Genomic DNA, 22,684 nt, shown 5'->3' on the forward strand with positions numbered 1-22,684 from the left:
GCTTTTTCTCTTTTTAAGGGAATGTTATGTACGGTAAGGCGCTTATTTCTTTGTACTTTGCAATAAACGTAGCACAACGCATTGTAGCTGAAGTCCTTTCAATCATCAGGCTGCCCGACTGGGACCAGCACTGCTTATTCATCATTTTAAGTCAATTGCACAGTGATGGGGACTGCTGCCTTTATATGTGATAGAAAATAACATCACATAACAGTCTGAGACCCCCTGGCATCAGTGGGTACAAGGCAGGGACCAACCCAGTCCATGACAGGGCACCCTCACACACCTACCCACAAACACACAGCTTCGAGTCACCAGTTAATCTGACCTGCGCATCTGGAAAATTTACCAGTTGAATCTAATTTAATATAACATAGCCCTATGACCCTGAATTGGATTGGATTTGAAAATTATGTTATTTTATGTTATAATATAGTAGAGTTTATGATCAAATATAATATAGGCCTATTAGCTTGAATTGGATTGAGTTTGGAATTATATTATATTATATTATATTATATTATATTATATTATATTATATTATATTATATTATATTATATTATACCCCTACAACTGTTGTTTGGCTTCAATTTGAACATATGTTATTTTGCGTAATAGTATACAATAGTACAACATATGAGATCATTATAACATAACCCTACAACCCTTTTTTGTTTTTGATTTAAAAATTACATTTTATGTTATGTTTTAATATAGGCAGTTTATAATATAATATATGATAACCCTACAGCACTTATTTGGATTAAATTAGAAAGTATATTATATACTTCTATAACTTTAACCCTGAATTGGACTAGATTTGAAAATTATTTGCTATAATACACTACATAATATAATATAATATAATATAATATAATTTTCCCCTACAGCCACTGTTTAGATTCGATTTAAACATGTTCTTTTGTGCTATAATATAGTAGAGTATATGAGATAATTATAATATTACCATGTAACCCTTATTTGGATTTGATTTAAAAAATATGTTATATTATGTTTAAAAATAGACAGTTTATAATACAATATACTGTAATATAGTCCTATGATCTTGAATATAATATAATATATCATTTTGAAATTCAAACCAATTTAGGGTATAGATGCATGTTTTATGACATGTTTTATGTCCTCACAGGTGGCGCAGTGGTAGTGCTGCTGCTTTGCAGTAAGGAGACTGTGGAAGGTTGTGGGTTCACTTCCCGGTTCCTCCCTGTGTGGATAGCGCTTTGAATACTGAGAAAAGCGCTATATAAATGTAATGAATGAATTATTATAAGCAGTATTGCATTTTCAAATCAAACCTAATTCAGGAATACTGGGACATATTATATTATATTATATTATATTATATTATATTATATTATATTATATTATATAACACTAAATTGGATTGGATTGAAAAGGTGTTATTTTATATTATATTATAGTTCTGTATGGTTCTGAATCTAATATCAGATAGCATAATAATCTAGAAGCTACCCTGTTGCATATTGTCTCAGTATGGCAGCCCACCCAACAGTAATTTAGCTATTTCACAATAATCACACACGCGTAGCCCATTTGGAGTCACCAGTCAATCGCGCCTGCACGTCTCCACAAAGTGGAAGGAGTGCCCAATGAATGCCCACATGAACACAGGGAGATTGTATAAACCTTGTAGAAATGGTGACCAGGCAGGAAACTAAAACCAGGTCAGTGAAGCTGTAAGGTGGCACCGTAACCCAGTAAGAATATTTAAAGACATATCACAGTAATGGAGGTGCAGCAACATTCAAGAACCCCTTGTCAGAGGCTTGTCAAATGGAGACGCGGTACAATAAAGCCAGCTGTGCTCCAGCCTCACAACTTTATTGACTGAACACTGCCACCTTAACAATGCACCCCAGTCTGGTGGGCAGTCAGTAATCAGAGCACCATATTGCTTTGAACTTATTCAGTCACCCCTAGAGTTGTAAAAGGACTTTAGCTACAAATCAGAATTTTGGACTTTCTCCTCCTTCTACTAATCGACTAACACCATCGCTACTAAGTGGCATCAGTAAAAGAGACTTGGGAGACTCCTTTAAAGACACCATTGGCCCAGGTGATGCCAGGCAGAGCATCTTCTTTACGCCGGATGTGTGTGTGTGGGTTTTCTTCCTTGCTGTTTCTTCTCATCCTATTAATTAAGTCTTAATAACCCAACTATGTTGTCTTTGTAATTTCACATCTAGTGGTTCAAACTGGGCTCTCAGTGACAGCACTGGTGGTGACAGGGGTGCCAAATAATTGTTTTCCTAACTTATAAACAACTGAAGCACAGATGCTTTTAGGAAACTATAGAAACTTCACAATACCTGTTTGGTATTTTTAGGGTCCACTACAGGTTATTTACTCCCTCCCTTCTTTGATTCCTTAGTCTGTCTTTCAGTAAACCATAGAGGGCAGCCCTGTATGATAGTGCCACCACTGGCCAGACAACATAAAGATGACACCTGTGGCAGAGATGCAGGAAATAGAGCGAGCACAAGTGCTATCACGTCTGCCCTGCGGTGTCTGTGGAGAAGCAAAAAATAAGTGGGTTCTGTTTTGTAACAGGCTGAGGCTTAGACGGGCACCACATTGTATGTCCATTAGAGCCTAAGCTGACAGGGCGCCTTCCTTGCATGGTGTGTTTAATGTAAGGGCCACTGGGATCCACTGCTGTGTGTGAAACTCCTCCCCACAAATCCCTGAGCCCTGACCCCATTTACCTGACCCATCCAGTGACCACTCTCTTTATGATGACCACTCCATTAGGCCAGAACATCTACAGGAAAGTGCAAAGTAAGGACCACCCATTACCTACAAGTGTCATCCATATTGCAGGTATCTCTCTCTGTCTTTTTGCCTCATGGTCACTTTTATTAACAGTGGCACCTTGAAGTGACTTTCTACGCACCAGCCATTCCTCCATCAAGATTTACTAATGAGCACCAATCCTGCTGTCTCAACCTAACATGACGGTGACATCTGAGGTCCAACTAACATCTGACTTGCTGATGTCTGCTTTTTCCAAGCAGATGTTTCCCAGCTTTTTTTTTTATATATATATATTCATGTGAAAATTGTATTTGCCCCCACCTGATTTCCAGTATTGTTGCATGTTCTTCACAGAGAATATTATCAGCTGATTAATGAGTCCAATGTCCACCCATGATAGACCAGCACCCTTTCCAGGGTTTCTTCCCCTGCCTTTTTGATTATGCAGGTTTCAAAATGACATGTTGTGTTATCAGATTTTCAGCCAAAGCTTAATATTGGAAGAAAGAAAACCTGATTGAAGCAGAAACATAACATTTCAGTTCTTATTTCATTGATTTATTATTGGAGGTTCTGATATACTCTACAATTTAATAACATCACCACCATTAGCATTATGGTCAGCGGCAGTGACTTCAAGCTGTTACTATTGTCCAAACCTCCAACTTGGTGGCACTTGTGGCCTCTCGAGCAGGCGTGGGTCGTTTCTGATCTCATTTCAAATTAAAATCCTTAGGCCCAATTTCTGTCCCTTGTTCCTTTCTGATGGCAGCTGTCACATCCATATTGGATATCTGGGACGTCGCACTCCTGCATCACAGAAGCATTCTTCTGCCACTCCTTTGTGGATTGATGACTGGACATTCTCCTGAAGAATCTGCGGATAAAGAGCAGAATTTACATTTCCTTAAGCAATGACTTTATGTCCAGGACTTTTCCCAAAATGGGCTTGACCAGTGGGATGAGGTTCTTACTAAGGAATGGAGGGTTAGCTTTTCTCCACATTGAATAAAAAGTGTTACTTTTGAACATTATGTCCATAGAGTGTTGTATCAAGTCTTAAGGATCATCCATGTCATTTTGGTACATCTAAAATGACTTTTATGTGCTTATTCATGAACAGAGGCTCCCACCTTGTTCATCGGTCACACAGCTTATTTTTACCCTGTGTGCTTTGTGGACACCAGGGGGTGCTGCTGAAGCTGCCATGTTCAAACCAATCTATTATATAGTTCCTATGTATCTATTATATAGTGGCTTTTTAAATCTATCTAATATATAATGACATTCAAAATCTATCATATAGTTTATTTCATCTACAATATACTGTCTATCTATTGTGTATTGCTTTTCAAATATGTCTATCTATTATATAGTCTTTAAAAATCTCTTACATACTGCCTGTTCTATCTCCCTTTCTAGTGCTTTTCATGTCAATATAGTGTCTTTCAAATCTATGTGTTATATAATGCCTGCCGTATCTACCATATAGTGATTTTGCTATCTATCATATACTGCATTTCACGTCTATATATTTTGTAGTGCCATTACTATTTATCATATACTCAATTGTATGTCTGTATATTATAGAGTACTGTACCTTTTATCTATTTATCAAATAAAGTCTTTCATATCTATGGACCTTTTAGTCCACCTCCACATGTTAGATAGTGCCTTTGCTCTCTATCATATAGTGTCTTTCATATCAATGTATTTTATGGCGTCTTTCAGATCTATCCATTATATAGTGCATCTCATATCTATCTATTTATCTACCTATGAATTATTTTGCATCTTTCAAATCTATTATAGTTCCTTTTCAAATGCAGCATATAGTACATTTCATATCTATCTATTGTAAAACACCTATCTGTCTATTTTATAGTGCCTTTTAAACCTGAGTATTTATTTTATTAGTGTCTTTTAAAATCTACCGTATAGTACTTTTCACATCTATCTATAACACAGTGCACTTCACATCTATATGTTTCCTATTTGTCACTTACTGTCTTTCATGTCTACATATTATGTAGCATCTCTCCTATCTATTTATCAAGTGAAACCATTCATATATGTGTATTATATAGTGTCTTTCAAATCTATGTATGTTACATAGTGCCTTTTCTATCCATCATATACTAACTTTCATATCTATTGTAGTTCTTTTACTAGCTATTTATCATAATGCTTTCATATCTATGTATTACGTTTCTCTTTCAAATCTACACATTATATGGTGCCTGTTGTATCTACCATATAGTGCCTTTCATTTCTATGTATTTATCTAGTTCCTATGTATTATGGTGGAACTTTCAAATCAATCTGATTTAGTGCCTCTCTAGCCACTATATACTGTAGATCTTTTCAAATCTGTCTGTCTGTCTAATATATGGTGTCTTTTGAAATCAATCATACAGTATCGTACATTTCATATACATCTATTATGTGTGCCTTTCAGATCTATCCATATTATATGGTGTCTTTCATGTCTTTTATATAGTGCCTTTCATCTGTATCTGTTTATCTGCCTATGTAATAGTGTATTATTCAAATTAATCTATAATGTAGTGCCACTCTCACTATTATATACAGTAGATCCTTTCAAATCTATGGTACATAGTAGGTTTCATTTTCTATTTTCTATTATATATGGTGACTTTCAGATCTATTTATTATATAGTGTCTTTTGACACCTATCATATGGTAAGTTTCATATCTAAGTCTATGATGCAGTGCCTTTCATGTCTGCCAGACATCTTTTCTTTGTAAAGGTTCATCTTCTATATTGGTTTCAGTTCTTCATTGATTTTTGCCCAGCACTCATTTATATATAACATACATTGTCCAGGTCAGAATGGTGATCCCATGTCGCTCCTTCTCCTTCCATTTTAGAGGTCAGCTTACATATCAATTTCCTTTTAATCTTCTGATGTCCAAAGCCACTTCATAAAGACTGACCTAGATAGCTGTGTGCCCACCATTTGCAGCGGGTTCCACTTTATCTTTAAAATTTCCGTTGCTTTGTCCATGTTTTCGGACCCTTCTGCCTTGTTTCTGGAGTTCCTTCTGAAGTTGTAAGCTTTCAAGTCTGATGCAATGACCTCAAATTACCAGAACTGCAGTAATGAAGACAGTTATGCAGATATGATGGACTGCAGTAACATCCACAAAAACTTCACAGTTGAAGCACAGAGATCTTAAATTGCACCCCCTGCTAGTAAAAAAAGAGTAAAAATACAAAAGGAGCCAGCAATGGCCAGCGTAGTCTTCAGTCAGCTCTTTCCTTTCAGCTTTATGATCCTCCAGCCATTTTGTCCAGCAGTTCTGGCCTGTACAGGTTGGTATTGCCCGCAGTAACATGTGCTGTCCACCCAGGCCTGAATGTGCTCTCCATGTGTGCCTGATCATCGCTTACCCTGCCCATTCTTTCCATGTCACCGATGTGCCGCTCGCTCAGTGGCTGGCATTTTGTTCTGATAAGGAGCTCTTTTGCTTTTCTCTTGCAGAAGAAGGAGAGGAGTTGCAGCCTCTTACCAGCAAAGAGGAGGAAGAGCGGCGCATCGCTGAGATGGGGCGCCCCCTTCTGGGCGAGCATGTCAAACTGGAGGTCATAATTGAGGAGTCATATGAATTCAAGGTACAGCCTGAGTTTCTTTTTGATCAGCACATTATTTAAGGGACCATCAGCTCATTGACTGTCACATTACATTTACATGTATTTGCTTAGCAGATGCTTTTATCCAAAGCGACTTATAAATGTGATAAACATAATCAAGTAACGATCAGTCTCGGGCGCCATTTGTGAACAAGTATGACTGGACAAGGGTACAAAATTGAACACCACAAGTGAAGAGCTCAGAAGAAAATATCTGCTAGTTACACTTACTTAGTAACAAGAACTTCATCAGTTAGAGAGAAATTCTCAGAACAGAACAAGAGTCTTCAAACGCTTCTTAAATACATTGAGGGAGTCAGCAGTTCATATGGAGACATTCCACCAGCCAGGAGCAACACGTAAAAAGAGTCTGGACTGAAGTTTAATGCCATGTTGATGTGGCACCACCAGCAGACCTCAGTGGGCAAGAAGGAGCAGAGGACCTCATGAGTGAGTCCATATATATAGTAGCTTACCCAGTGACTAGTCAGTAGCCAAGCTTCAAGGATTTGAACGTAATACATGTCACTAATGGGAGCCAATGTAATGATCTGAAAAGAGGTGTGAGGTGTGCAGGTCTCGGCTGGTTGAACACCAGATGTGCCGCTGCATTTTGAATCATCTGCAGTGGCTTGGTGACACATACTGCTCCTCTGCCAGCAAAGAGTTGTAGTAATCCAAATGTGACAGGACCAAAGCCTCAAACTCCATCAGGTATGTTCTGACTGATATAAATCGGCAAGACTGAGAGACCATAGCGACATAATTAGCGAGGGACAACTGATCGTCAGTCACCACCCCAAGGTTGTGTACTGACTGGGCCGGTGTTAATGATAGTGAACCAAGCTGAGCAGAGGTGGGTTGCTGAATATATGGATGAGCTGGGATAACAAGGTAGGCCTGTCTTTTCCAGCATGAGTTGGAGATGGTGCTCCTTTATCCAGGTTCAAATATCAGTGAGACACGCAGAAACTTTAGCTGGTACTGTGTAGTCCTCTGCAGGGAGAGAGGGGGACAAGAAGGAGCTGATGGTTGACCATGCCAAAGGTAGAAGAGAGATCTTAAAGGATGAGGACAGATGACAAGTTGGTAGCTCTAGCCAGTCGTAATGTGCTGACAACAGTGAGTAGAGCTGTCTTGGTAGAATGGCCCATCTTGAAATCTGACTGATTAAGATCAAGCCGTCTATTCTGTAGAAGGAAGGAAGAGACTTAGTTAGCGATGGCACATTCCAGTGTTTTGGATAGAAATTAGAGGGGAGACACTGGTGTGTAATTACTTACTTGAGGAAAGGGGCTGTTTGACTATGAGGTGCCTATGCTAAATGAGTTGCTGATGACTTGTGTAACTGCAGTAGTGAGTGAGGGAGAGAAAATGTGAGGGGACAAAGTCAAGTGGACAGATAGTGGGCAACTAGAGAGGAGTTTGGAAACGTCAGTGGGGGAGAGAGAATAGAAAGTAGAGAGTGTTATGGTGTTTTCAACCTGATGCACAGCAGCCCATTGCTGTGTTTAATATTGTGGCTAGTCTTCCCTTTGCATCTGGGCCAAGCTTCAGGTCTGCTCCCCAGGCCTGAACTTGGTGGGAGGTCACCATTAACGGGTGCCAGTCCATGGTGAGAGCCAGGCTAAGCAACCATTTAGGGCCCCATGGCACTGCATGGGTACCCAAACTGCACAGAAAAGAAGGGTCTAAGAGGGCCGAAAAATACTGGAAAAGTCCTGTTATTTTTTTTGTCCTCAAACAGTCCCAATGGAACCATTTGTGTTCATAACCATAAAAAAGGGGGTCGTTATGTGCAGGTTAAGTTCACACATCTTTGCTATTAGAATCACCAACTGCTCCTTCATCTCAGAGTGCATCGAGGTGCTGCACTGTGAAGGAGCAGATGACCTGCAAGCATTAATCAGACATACTAATAATATCACGTAAACAGCAGTTAAAAAATATAGAGTGTCCCTGGAAAATAAGACGTCCGAGTACAGCCTGCTGCTCATTTATCCATTGCAATCTCGTGTATGACATTCCGCAGACCAGGAGTACAGCCCCCTCATTTGAGGCCTGTGCCCCCCCCCAATTGTGTTTTTGTTAATTCAGGGTGTTATCTTTGTATCAGTCTCTCACTTATCCTTATGCCAAGTGTTTCATATAACAGCCAACACTGAGCACCCCTTTTGGACATGTCGTGCAGATCTCAAGGGAAGGTGGACTGTTTTGACCTTGGTACGTCTGGCACATCTGATCTTTTCATTATCACATCTTTCTTTGCCTTGTTTTTAAAGGTATCCACTTTTTTCTTTGAATATGTAAGCTGAGTTCAATGTGAAAGCTGGGAAGCCCAGCACTAGGGAACTCTTTGTAGCGCAGGAGAGAAGCAACGAGGGACTTGAATACGGAAAATGAAATAACGGGCGGGCCACACTGTGCCCTCCCGAGAAGTGAATGCGGCTGCTGGATGCCTTTGGAGCGCAAGTGAATAGACCGTTGTCCTTGGTGAGCTCCAGCATGCGGGCCTCATCTTGCCTGAAATGTCAGCTGCTCGGAGCCTCTGCTTCAAGACTCATTTGTTACCGTCACCGCCGCCACCCACCAAGCTGTCCATTGTGGAGGGCAGCAGGCATTGAGGTTCAGAGGTCTAGAAGTCCACTGTGCCTTCAGTTTTGGAGTCTAGCCATGTATATTTTATATGCAGTAGATTCAGAAAGTATTCAGACCCCTTCAGTTTCTGCACACTTTATTGTGCTGTAGATTTAATTTTAAATGGATACTGTGGCCTGCAGTGGGCGCTCCTGCTGCCCAAACCCGACACAGACACAGAGGCACAAGTGTAAGCACACGCTTTTATTTTTTTATTTTTCCCTCGTGGGAAACACCTTCCCCGTTTCTCACAAGCACAACACAGTTCAGCACACACAGCCCTCTTCTTCTTCCTCTTCTTCTCCACTCTTCCACTCCTCCTGACATCCTTTGTCTTTTCCCACCCGACTTTGACTCCCGCAGTATTGACTGCTGGCTCCTTGACCCAGTTCTGGCAGCACTTCTGGGTGTGCTGCAATTAAAGGCTCAGCATCTCTCCAGGCACCCCCTGGCAGTGGCCACGGGCCCCAGCAGGGTTGAGCTTCAAAAACCCATGGTACTGCTGTACGGCAGGAGGGCTGCCGTCTAGGGCTCCGCGGGAGGTAATGTTCTGGATACGCGCTCTCTCCCAAACCTTCCATTATAGGGGCTTCCCAGCCGGGCAAAGGCCCCAGCTGTCCGCCAACATTACGTTTGCCTTCTTTGCCCATCAACCTACACTCAATAACCTATCATGACAAGGTGACAACAAGTTTTCAGAAAGGTTTGCAAATTTTTTAAAAATCGAAAACTGAAATCTCTCATTCCTAAAAGTATTCAGTTCCTTTGCTGTGGCACTTCACGTTGTGCTCTGGTGCCTCCTGTTTTCTTTAATTCTTCTTGAGCATAAATGTCCTAACCGTTTCAAATCCCCCCAAGCAGTTAAAACAGGGGCTTTGACCAGGCCAGTCTTTAATCCTCCATTTCTTCTTTTTGAGCCACTCCTTGGTGGATTTACTAGTGTTCTTCATTTCATTATTGTGTTGGAATGTCCATATCCAGTTCAACTTAAATTTTAGGACAGATGGCCTCACATTCTCCACAAACACACTTTCATGTAGAATGTCTAGTAGACTCAAGCATCCCAGGCTCTAAGGCAGCAAAGCAAACCAAAATCAGAACATTTCCACCACTGTGCTTCACAGTTGGTATGAGGGTCTTCTCCTGAAATGCTATCAAACATGTCCATTGTTACTGTGCTTGCCAAACAACTCCATCTTTGATTCATCTGCCTAGAGGACATCATTCTAGAAGGCCTGGTCTTTGCCTAGACGTTCAGTGGCAAACAGTTGTCATGCTCCGATGTTCTTTCTGACTTTTTCCCCAACACATTTCAAATGTCGGTTAAATTTGTCCAATCTCGTTCTGATTGTAGATGCATGGACATTGACAGCAACTGTTACAGGAGTTACCTGCAGATCCTGCAATGAAATGCTGGAGTTCTTGGAGCCTTCTGTCAGTATGGGCTGAATTTGCTGGGCTGGCCAGTCCTGGACAAATTAGCAGTCATTTGAAATCTTCGCCACTTGTAGGTGATGTTCCTTAAAGTGGAGTGATGGATTTCAAATAATTTGGAGATATTTTTTAATTCCTTGCCAGAGTTCTAGACTTCCACAGCCTTCTTTCTAATGGCCTTAGAGCAGTGATTCATAAGTGTTTTGTTTTTGCAAGTCTATTTTGCCCAAACATTTTCATATGACTGTACTTCCAGAAAAACAGTTCATTGTTCACACAGGATCAAGCTTTTAAATGGAAGACAGGGCTTTGAGAGGCATCTCCTGCCCTTACAATTATTTTGAATCTGGCTTGTTCCCTGTCCACGGGTCACTCAGCTCCCTTTAATGTCCTGCCTTCTCCTGGTCTTTATTTCCTTTGCTGTCAAACAACTTCAAGCATCTTTTGTTCTGCCAGATGATCATTACTTAATCATGGTGTTTCACCTGCTGTGTAAACAAAAAATAAAATCGCTTTTGTAAACTCTGCTTGTATTTTATGTTGTAAGGCAGGTCTGGACAAGGTCACCCAGAAAGGTGCTATATAAATTAAAGGCTCATTGCTGAGATAGACACATACAGGAAAAAAAAGCTTTAAAATCAGTTGTTAATAAGAGCAACAGTATAGGGTAGATGCAGCAACACTTGACAGATCTGCTGAGAGTTCTTGCCTCTAATGAGGACAAGGCTGAGGATTAAGAATAAAGTCAAAGTTTCCAGAAGCATGTAGAGCAGCCTCGGTCATTATAAAAGAGTAACACTCATGGGTTCTAATGAGAGCAAATTATCCTCTTTTTCTTTTTGTCAGCAGTACTGAAGACATACTTACCCTGCCAAACACGTTTTAAGAATGCTCGTGTTGAGAGGCGCTATATTTAACATAACAATTGACTTGAGTTTTACACCTCCGCCTGCACATTTGGCTCAGGGGTGTGCGCTGCTAAATGAAGTTTTTACCATAACTCCTAGTGAATAAATTCTCAACTCGTCTTTTATTACTTTTGGTCCTTGAAATTAACAGTGCAGTTCGTATCAGGAATGATCTGTGGATTTTGCCTGTCAGCTGCTACTACCCACTGCCATAATTAGCAGCCGGTCCTGTCAAAGGCAGACAACCTTCCTGGCCGCCTGCTGGTAATTCAAAGCAATTCTGGAGTTTGTGTGTCTTCAAGAAAAGCTCCTCCTTATGGTGGGGAGTTTTGCAATCAGTGACCCCAGCTGGTGGCAGAGAGAATATGTGCATTTTCTGTTTATTTTCATTACACTAACCCCTGCCAGAAACTGCAAAATCTTATTTTGTTATTATTTCCATTTTTACTATTTTTTTGATTTTCTTTGCACACTTATGATATAATCAAGTGTCTGTTGTGATCATTCTGGAAAAGGTCATCCAAGCTGGGTGGTAGTTTGAGAGAAAATGTAAAGGCTGTGTCTTTGTTATATTAGAACATTAGAACAATTGTGACAACAATGTCCATACTATTCACTGAGATTGTCCAAAATAACATCATTTCAAGATTTTAAGTTCCCTAAAGTCCAACTGTCCACCACACTACTTGATAATTTATTCTGTGTGTCTGTGGATCTTTGCTTGAAGTCAAGTCAGGGTCCTGGGTATGATGTTAATCTGCATCCCGCCCTCCAACTTGTAGGGAAAACCTGGAGGTTGGTGTCAGGATTGGCACTCCAGCCACTGTAAAAAACCTCACTCTCTTCAGTGAGGTGCTGCGGTGTCACCTGTTGCACGACTGCACTCGGATCTCAATAAGGGTGGTTTGTTCTGTGGTGGGTGCGGCAACGCACTGTAATCAGAGCACGCTCCCAACCTCTCCTCCTCGATGTATGTCTGTCCATCTGTCTGTATGTTTCACAAGAGGACTATTTAACGGATTTAGATCGGGTTTTTTCTATAATTTGCTTGAACATTCTGGTTGATTTTGCAACTTCTCTCATCGTGTTAAGTATTATAGTTCAGTTGCGGCACGGATTAATTCGCGCAAATCCGAGAGACAGGCTGTGGTTCAAGGGAAGGGGGAGGCAGGACCTCAGGAGTAGGCACCTCCTGAGACCCTCCTCACTCATGCGCCAGCCTCCATTCAAGTCGTTCTACCTCTCATCATGTGTTGGAGCATACCTTGCTTCTGCTTAGCCTGCAGTACCTGTTTGTTCAGCAGACATTATCATCTAGAGATTATTAAGGAGTAACATTTGACATTTTTGAGAGAGAGAGAACACAGCTGTGTGTGTTTTAGAGGGCATCTGCTCATTGGCAGAGATATCACGGCCACGTGCTTTTCTCCCTACGCGGGAGATGCTCTCCCATCAGAGCTGAACACGATCAGATACAGTGCCAACGTTTGACATTGAAGTGTACCTGCCTTCCGCTTGGCCAGAGATACCTTGCCAACTTTTTACACTTTTGGCAAAGAGATCACTGCTACATTCTCGCCCCTGATAGCAAAACCAAAAAAATTCTATATCAAGTGGCCCTCGGATAAAAAAGCTATCAATATAAATTTTCCATCCATCCATCCATTATCCAACCCGCTGAATCCGAACACAGGGTCACGGGGGTCTGCTGGAGCCAATCCCAGCCAACACAGGGCACAAGGCAGGAACCAATCCCGGGCAGGGTGCCAACCCACCGCAGAATATAAATTTTTCTCAATACAAATTATTACATTTTTTTTTATTGATTTTTAAAGAGGGCAGCAGCGCTGCTGCCTCGCAGTAGTAAGGGTTCTCCCCGTGTCTGCGTGGGTTTCCTCCTGGTGCTCCAGTTTCCTCCCAGAGTCCAAAGACATGCAGGTTAGGTAGATTGGCGATTCTAAATTGGCCCTAGTGTGTGCTTGGTGTGTGGGTGTGTGTGTGTGTGTGTCCTGCGGTGGGTTGGTGCCCTGCCCGGATTGGTTCCTGCCTTGCGCCCTGTGTTGGCTGCGATTGGCTCCAGCAGACCCCCGTGACTCTGTGTTCAGATTCAGCGGGTTAGAAAATGGATGGATGGATGATTTTTAGTTCTGTTTCACTACTACACGGGCAGAGCCACAGGGGACAGCTAGTGTATACATGCATATATATATATATATTTTATATATATTGTGATACGCAGCCCGGACACAGACAGACGGACACCGTATTCAAGTCCACCACACGTTTATTATTCACCATATTTACAATAAAGTGCCCAACCCAGTGCACAAAGCACCAATCACCCCTTAAAGTCTTGGCCACACAACAATGCCTTTCACAGTCTCTTTGGTCCGCCTCCACTCCTCTCCAACACACTTCGTCTTCTTCCTCCCGACTCTCGCTCCTGACTGGAGGGAGGCGGCCCCTTTTATGTGCCCCGGATGGGCTCCAGGTGCATCCTCAGGACTTCCGTAGCCACACCCCTGTGTGGCGGAAGCTCCCAAGGAGAAGCCGGAAGTCCACCGGGTGCCCTCAAGTCTCTTCCCCCCAGCACTTCCCGGTGTGGCGGAAGTACTGAGGGACAATGTTCCCAAGGCATCGGGGCGCCCCCTGGCGGTGACCACGGGCCCCTACAGGGTTGAGCTTCTAAGCTCCGTACCCGTGGTCCCCAAAGCCACCAGGGAGGACGCCCCCTCGTGTCCTGGAGGAGGCACAAGCCCTCCTCCACTCCTCCTAGGCGTCCCAGCCGGGCATGGACACCCGCCGGGCACCACAATATATATATATATATATATATATATATATATAAACAGCAAAAATAAATACTTAAGTTTATCAAGCTATGGCAAAAAGATCAGAAGACCAAAGTTGGTGCTGACCTAATATAAAATGGTGGAGTGTTCCTAAGCTTAGGGGCAGCTACTGCAAAAACACAGCCCCCTCTATGCTCGAAAACTTGGCACAACCAGTAAAATCTGCTCAAAGGACCTCAGTGATTGTGAAAGAGGGTGTAAAAGATCTTTATGATAAATGGGGGCTAAACCATTCATGGACTTCAAAACAAAACAGTAAAATTTTAAACTCAATCCTGTACCGAACAGGACGCCAGTGAAGAGAAGCGAAGACTGGTGTGATGTGATTCTGTTTTTGAGTGGCTGTTAGAAGCCTGGCAGCAGCGTTCTGGAATTGCTGAAGACAAGCAAGGGATGACTGATTAACTCCAATTTAAAATGAGTTGTAGTAGTCAAGCCAAGAAGAGACAAGCACATGAATTTCTGTTTCAAAATCATGTACAGAAAGAAAGGGCTTGATATTAGCCAATACCCTGAGCTGATAGAAACAGGCTTTAACAATGAAGTTAATTTGAAGAAAAACTTTCTAATATTTGTGCAAAATCTTCCCTTCGCAAGTTTCCATGTCCCAGTGTTTTTGTTAAACAGTGAATTTTATAGTAACAGTTGGGGTCACCTTTACTCATTCCCTTCATAATTTTAAACACTTCAGTCATGTCACTTCTTAATCTTTATTTGCCTCAACCTTTTCCACCTGTCCTCCTTGATCTCCTCCAGACCTTTTCTAGTATTGGTGTGTCATTTTTTTAATATGTTAGATGTATTTTTTTTAAATCAAATTCCTTTAACCTCTGTCATTTTTGTAGACTGGGGTGATTGCTTTTTCTAAATACAAGGGATGGCACCTGCACCTCCCTTGGACATGCCACCGACACTGACGCTGTATTGTGAGTAATGTTTACAGTTCATGTCTGTCAAATATTCAGTACAGAAATAGATGGCACATCCCTGAAGGCAAAGGGCGTATGCTGTTACAAAAACTGTAATGGGATCTCAGATTCTGCCAAAACAGTACTGCAGATGAGGCCTCACTAGTGAGTTATATAGTTTAAGCATAACCTCCTTTGATTTATACTCTACACATTAAGATGCTATATAACCTACTAGTCTTCTTGATCACTTCTGTCCAATGTCTGGTCTGGATGTACAGTAGATAGTGACCAGTCCATAATTACCAGGTCTTTTCAATAAGGGGTACTTTCAAGATTCAGACCTGTAATTGTGTATTCGTATTTTCCATTTCTCGTTCCATGTGTGATGTTATTACATTTTTAAATCTTATTGCCCACAAATCTCTCCAAGCCTGTATGCTGTCCATGTCTCTCTGTAACAATTTAGATGATCCGTCAATTTCTGCCCTTTTCTCCTAGTCTGTTATTATCTTTAAACTTTAACATCTTATTGTTTGTATTTTCATGCAAGTCATTTATGTATACTAAAAAGAGTTCCCCACCACTGTCCCCTTTAACATCCTGTAATTCTGATGCAGTTTCTCTCACCATAACTCTGTACTTCCAGTGTTTGAGCCAATTTCTCACTCACCTACACATCATGTATTGAATTCCCACTTGCTTTCTTTTTATTACTAAGTTCTCATGTGGTTCCTTATCAAAAGCTTTCTGAAAGCCAAGATAAATAATCTCATATACACATCTCTTCTTGTCTGCTTCTGTTGCTTTTTCATTGGAACTCCAGAATATTAGTAAAGCACGACCTTCCCCACCTGAGCCCACTACTTATATACACACTGTCATGATATGGTATGATTTTGGGTTACTAAAGGCCAATGTTTATTTCCATTGTTAGGTCCGCTTCCAGCATTGCTAGGGTGTATCACTGAGACATGCAGAATTTCTAGCTGATACTGTGTGGTCCTCAGGTGGCAATGAAAAGTACAGCTGTGTATCATTGGCATAACACTGATAAGAGAAACCATGGGACTGGGTGATAGAGCCTGGAGAGGAGGTGTACAGAGAAAAGAGGAGAAGACCCATCACCGATCCTTGGGGAATCAGTGTGCTCTCCTAGTGCACCCTTGACATCTCCCCTCACCAGGACACACTGAAGGACCTGCCCAAGTCCTGAGGGCAGTTCCAGTGATGCCAAGGTCAGAGAGTATGGCATGGAGGATGTGATCATTCACAGTGTTGAAGGCAGAGGAGGATGATGACAGGCAAAATAAACAATAAAATAAAATAACAGTGAAAAATATTAATCAAAATAAATCGTAATTATACAAAACAGAAAACAGGAATCAACAAACATCAGTCCATAACAACTTTAGGTTATCCACCTTTACCCATCAAGTGACTTTGACATTGTTGTGCCTTTTTGTTTGGTTGCCAATCTTTGGTCTTTTGGTTTAAAGTCCCCTAACTTATGCATGGACCGCTCTAAGCCCGTTCGCCCTTTGAAGTCACTCACTACAAAAGAATAATTGCCATTTTGATCCCTTCCTCTTCTGGAAGAATCCTAACGTGCTTGACAGATCCAAGATGTGGATGAGTCACACTAATCAACAGAAGCCTGGCACTGTCAGAACTCCTGGATTAGAAACACATTTGAACTGGGAGGAACTGGTAAATTCACCTCTCAGAAAATGTTTCAGCTATTCACCCTCATTGACAGGCAACCCATTCTCCATAACTGCAAGATTGTGTATGAATATTTGGGGGAAAAGGCTAAATATAATATTAGAAAGACTACTGTGTTTGATGGCAGCCTGTGTTAAAAGTGTTTTGTTTTGTTTTTTGTGTCTCCCTGCACAGAGTACAGTAGATAAACTCATCAAGAAGACAAACCTGGCCTTGCTGGTGGGCACTAACAGCTGGAGAGACCAGTTTATTGAGGCAATCACCGTCAGCGCTGGTAAGAACACTTCATGTATTCTGCAGTGAACCTATGCTTCCATACGCCGTTCACCTTCTTTTTTATTCTGGAATTTGTAAGCAAAAACATGAAACCTCATCAGAATTTAAGAGCAAAAAAACTTCTTCTGGTAATCTTTGAAGCCCTGTTGATTCATCCACAAATCGATCATTTGATCAATATGTCCTCATTGCTTTGAAATCCCCAAGCTGCCAAATATTATTTTTCAGATTAGGCTGACTTCAGAATATTGGATAAACAGACGAGTGTTTATGTTCATAAGTGTAAAAAGGAATCTCATTGCAGTTCTCATTGCAGTTTTTGGAACAGCCTTCAGGCATCTACTTCTACACTGCTGACCAGAACTGCTCATGTTACTCAAAATGCAGGGCTAGTAATGCACTGTAGAATTTTAACTTCTCAAAGTGAGGTTCAGGTGCCACTCCTTGTATTTAGAGAGCGCAATCACCCAAGTCTACACAGATGGTAGACGTTCAAGGAATTTGTTATTATTTTTAACAATGTCTAACATAACCACTCCTAAACCTCTCTGGTTTCATGTCATTTGATTTATTTATTCTTACCAGTTTTTTCTGGTTTTGGCACATTCTTCAATCTAATTTTAGGTCCATTCACAATCCACGCCTATGGTCACAAGCTTTGAGCAGTGAATGAAGGAATGAGATCTCAATTACAAGTTTTTGCATAAGGTTGCTGGTCTTACTCTCAGTAACAGGGTGAATGGCCACTCATGATCACGATGTAGCTGATGCACGTCTTCTCCAGATGAAGAGCCACTTGTAGTGGTGTGGACATGTAGTCTGGGTGCCCCTGGTTGCCTTTCACAAAAGGTGTACAAGATATGGCCAGCTGGGAGAGGAATGAAGAGCATGCTGGGGGAATTATTTTTCTTGATAAGTTTTGCTTATCAAGAAGGACTGGAGAAAGTATTTAAGGATAAAATGGCCTTATCAGCCCAGCTGAGCATGTTGCTACTGTGACACTCCCCAGAAGAAGAGAAATATGAATGTAAAAATACTATTTTAGCGTTTAAACCTGTTAGGTGAGAGAATACTTTCTTTCTCTTTAATTCGTGATTCAGGCCCTTAACATTCCAACTCACAAAGTTAACTGTCCCATCATGGTGTCATTGATTCTGAATTTTTGATGCCATTTTATAGTCTTAACTGGAAGTGAGACAGCTTTAACCTTAATTTCCAATTTCCCCACAAGTTATTACCATGAAGCCTATTGTTATGTTGGTAGTTATAATTATAAGAATTAAAAGTATAGATTAGATATAGCCTGCTCTCTTTCCCTCTCCTCCGTATCTCCCCACCCCCTCCTTTTGCCTCCCCACGTGAGGCTGAACCCCACTTCACAAAGTCCCGGTCCTCTGACAATACCTAGAGACAGAGCATGTCCAAAACAAAACAAGCCCCCACGCAGTGTCGTTTGAGGATTAAAAAGTAGAGATATCTATTACCAATAAAGTCTAAATACTATATGCCTAAAATATAATCATTAACAAACTATAAGCGAAGAGAGAGAAATATGAATGAATGAATGAATGCCCATTACCAGCACACCATTATTTTAGTATTAAATGCTGTATTTTGCCCATTTCTGGCCTATAGGGGGTAACACTGAACCCCAGACACAACTGCCAACACATATGCCCGGGTTCAAGTTTATTTGACAAAGTGCCTTTGTCGTACTCCTTTTAAGGGTGTACTGGCAATTCTTTCCATGCCCGAGCATGTTTGTCCAGTTTGTTTGACTAGTGTGGTCACTCCGTGCCGGGCCAACCGTACCGTACCCTTGCCTGCTTGGAAGAGGTGGGCCCAAGCACGGTTCAGTAGCATTCAGGAACAGTGTGATCGCTAAACGTGCCCGAGCACGGAAAACAGGCATAACATCGATGACACAACAAGTCAGATAGTGCAATTCTCATTTCATTCGATATCTTTTGAGTTAAATGCAGGTTTTTATTCTCACCTTACACATGAACGTGAATCTCAGTTATCAAGAAAAACTGCCAAAATTCCTCCCTTAACATCATTTGTTACTGTTAAAATCTTCTTGGACGTGCAGCTTGTTTAACAGCAAGATGCTGTGCTGCACACACAATAAATCTGTAAGAGGGCAGAGCTTCATTCTGCCCTCCATGACTCCAAAACAACCACAAAATAAGTAAAATCATTTTGACCTGCAAGCTGTCACACCATGTTCAGATCGTGTTTTGGCTGTACACAAAGTCGCATGGTCATGATGAAAGCATGTCCAGGCCCACCCAGAACATCAAGCGCAGTGTGAGTGCAGGCCAGAGTAGAAGTAGGGAGGGGGGGACAATTGCACTTGGGCATGATACGGAACACACAGGCCTAGTGTGAGTACACCCTAAGTCAGTTCAGAACAGTATAGTACAACACAATCCTGTCCTTCTTTCCATCTTTCCTTTCGTACTTTCTTTCTTTCTCCTGCACTCCTCTCCACACAAATTTCGTCTTTCTTCTCTCCAGACTTTGACTCCCGGGGCGAGGCTTAGATTCTCCTTTTAAGCCATACTCTGGAGTACTTTCGTTGTAACAAAATGTCCTCCCAGAAGCATGTCTTGGTCAAGCAGAGCCTCATAAGAACAGGGGAGCCTGAACCTAGCTGCTACCTTTTGCGGCAAACAAGGACCCCAATAGGGACACCCATACCAGAGGGGGCATATTGGGGGGACATGCCAGGGAAGGATACCATCAACCAACCCAGCTGGGATGCCTTTCCCTCCATATCCTGTTTTACACCATTTTTAAATCTGCCACAATAAAATGTACAGAAAGTGAAGGCATCTGTAGATTTTCTGAATCCACTGTACGTGTTTTGTTTTGTAAGTGGCATATAAATTGCACAGTACTCTGCAAAACTGAAAAAAAAAATAAGCTCGCCAGATAGAAACATTGATCATGCCTGGTTAAATCTTATCAAATAGTACGTAACTCCTCCGTGAGCCCAAAGAACAGCTGCACTTCTGTCTAGCATGGACGCCACCAGTTTGTGGATGTAGGCGACGTCAATTTTCATCCACTCTTCTAGCAGCAAATCCTGTGGTTCAACCAGATTGTGAGATGTGACGATGCTTCAGAATCTTCTGCTTTGGCAATTATCGTCTTGGAAGACTTGGGTAGCCATCCTGTGTTGACTCTGGAGATGAAGCTCAAAAGGTAAATACATGGACGCTCGGAAGACCAATGTAGCACTTCTGATTTAAGTACATTGTCGCCTAAACCAAAGGACCCATTTCCTCATAACTTGAACACCACCAGAACATCAGAGAGTCCCTCCCGCTTGAAAGCACCTTGGACACAGTCCTCTTGGAGTGTTCATTCAGTTTACAACATGTCGGTCACCTTGCATCATTCGAGTACAAGCAGAAAAGAACTCATCAAACCAGATAACGCACTTCCAGGTGTCAATGGTCCAGCGTTTGTGACTCTGTGCCCACTGTTACCGTGCAGCTGTTGCCAATAAGTACCCCGCTCCAGTTATCAATGGCATGTGATGAGTGTTCACTCAGAAATAGCTTGTTCTGGGCCTGCGTTGACTGTATGCAGCAGTTCTTGCCTGTTGGCAAAGCAGTTTGCTGTCACAGTGTCTTATTAGCGCAGTTTCAGCGACAATCAGCTACTGCTTAAAGATTTGTGGGACAGTACCCTTTGACGCACTCGCACACTCTGCAACTTCCTGTACAGTATGCCCTTTTGCATAGCCAAATGCAGTAACCCCTTTTAACCAATCATTCATGTCTGTCATGCGACCCATTTTTCATGAATAGAACCAAAAACACGCAGCACACCTCTGCTGTTTATCACTTTGTGAACCCAATGGCACATGACATACTGGGGTGCCCTCTGCTGGAATCTGAAGTACTGATCACATTTCAAACTGGCCGTGACTAATTTTTTTTCTTGCAAGCTTAACTTGTTGGCTGTGCTAAATAAAATTATAAAAAAGGCTACGCTCACATTATAAGCCTCATCGCTCAGTTCCGCTTTTTTTTTGCTCAGATTGGATTTCCTTATCTTGATGGTTCACATTCATCAGTACAAGTGGCCTTGTCTAACTGCACAGTGAAGGCATCTGTCCTCCAAAGTGGCACACATGCTGACTTTGATACATTTGTGCACAAGTCATCTGTGTCACCACCAACAAAAAAATGTTGTTGAGAATGTTCCAGAAGTTCCTGGAAAGATCAGCGCACCTGGTGGACATTTTCCTGTCAATCACCCGTCCAGCCCCGCCTGTGTTTAGGATAAGATGCTGGCTACTACAGTATAACAAATCACAACCCCTAAGAACATACAAGAACTTCAGGCTTGGATAATAATTGTCATTGTTTTGTTTTTCAAGCTTGTTTCTCAGTGCTATAAATTGCACAGTACAGTGATACTTTACTAGCTGTGTGCATTTGTCACCGCACCCTTTTGTGTGCCCAACACAGACGTACTATGACATTTGATTTTCTAACACGGTTCTGAATTTTAAACCTTAAAAGTTGACTTTAGGGTAAGTGGTGCTGGTGAAATATTTCAGATCCGAATTCTCTGCCACCCTCTAAATTGGGTCAAGTCTTCATTTTGCGGTCATTACAAGACCACAATATCATGGAAAGTCCCTTTGCAATATTTCACGAAATCGGCTCAGGGATGTTTTTGTAATCCTTCCGGTAATGAAACAGAAATCGAAAATCCCAATTATATGCTGCAGAGCAACAGATGCACAAGCGCTCTCATCTCGGTGACAGCTTGTCTCGGGCACGCTGCGGCTGCACCTCCATTTCTCTTCCTCCTCCTCCTCCTCCTCATCTTCTTCACCTTCTTATTACGAGTATTTGAAATCTGTCCTCCTGGATGTAAATAGGATCATCCCCTCAGAGGCTTATTGAAATTGAACCAGAGGTCACAGGTCACGTGTTGTCGCAGCAATCCACTTATCCACCTGCTGCTTGTTCCGATCTTTTTGTTTCTCTTTGAATTTTCCATAGTGGCACAGTTGTAGTGCTGCTGTCTAGCAGTACCGTTCTCCCTGATTTGCTCTGGTTTCCTCCAAAAGCCCAAAAACATACAGAATCGGGGGACTGGTGATGCTGAAATGGCCCTAGTGTGTTTGTGTGTGTTCACCCCCCATCCAGACATTGTTCCTACCTTACACCTTGTGCTTGCAGAGATTGGCTCCAGCTCCCCTGCAACCCTGTTTTGGAATAGTGGATTTGGAAGATGAATGAATTTTCCACACTGACATCTAAAATTTTCCATCTTCATTATGTTTGACTTGTTTCCTTATATGATTGGTGGTGTAAATTAACCTTGTAAGACATAAGAAAGTAGTATTGTGGGTCCTGACCATGAGGAATCCCCCAAGTGGAAATGGGGAAAAAATGGTTGTGTTGCCAAAAAGTACGGCACTCAACCAGCTCACCATATGATATGTCTGTCACTCTACT

At 41.8% G+C, this 22,684-nt stretch overlaps 1 protein-coding gene across 8 annotated transcripts in view; it reads left to right on the forward strand.

The window, feature by feature from the left end:
• Positions 1 to 22,684, forward strand: part of slc8a1b (solute carrier family 8 member 1b) — a 258,252-nt gene that overhangs the window by 217,134 nt on the left and 18,434 nt on the right. For 5 of the 8 annotated variants that reach the window (XM_051919135.1, XM_028820462.2, XM_028820461.2 and 2 more), the window contains 2 exons: positions 6,307 to 6,437; positions 17,094 to 17,193. In XM_051919135.1, coding sequence (XP_051775095.1) covers positions 6,307 to 6,437; positions 17,094 to 17,193 — 231 coding nt within the window. Of the gene's footprint in view, positions 1 to 18; positions 34 to 2,797; positions 2,867 to 6,306; positions 6,438 to 17,093; positions 17,194 to 22,684 lie in introns of all 8 variants that reach the window. The other 3 variants (XM_051919132.1, XM_051919131.1, XM_051919133.1) reach the window with 2 other exon arrangements.

Source organism: Erpetoichthys calabaricus, chromosome 15 (genome assembly GCF_900747795.2).
Source record: "Erpetoichthys calabaricus chromosome 15, fErpCal1.3, whole genome shotgun sequence".
In the NCBI taxonomy this organism is placed as follows: Eukaryota; Metazoa; Chordata; class Cladistia; order Polypteriformes; family Polypteridae; genus Erpetoichthys; species Erpetoichthys calabaricus.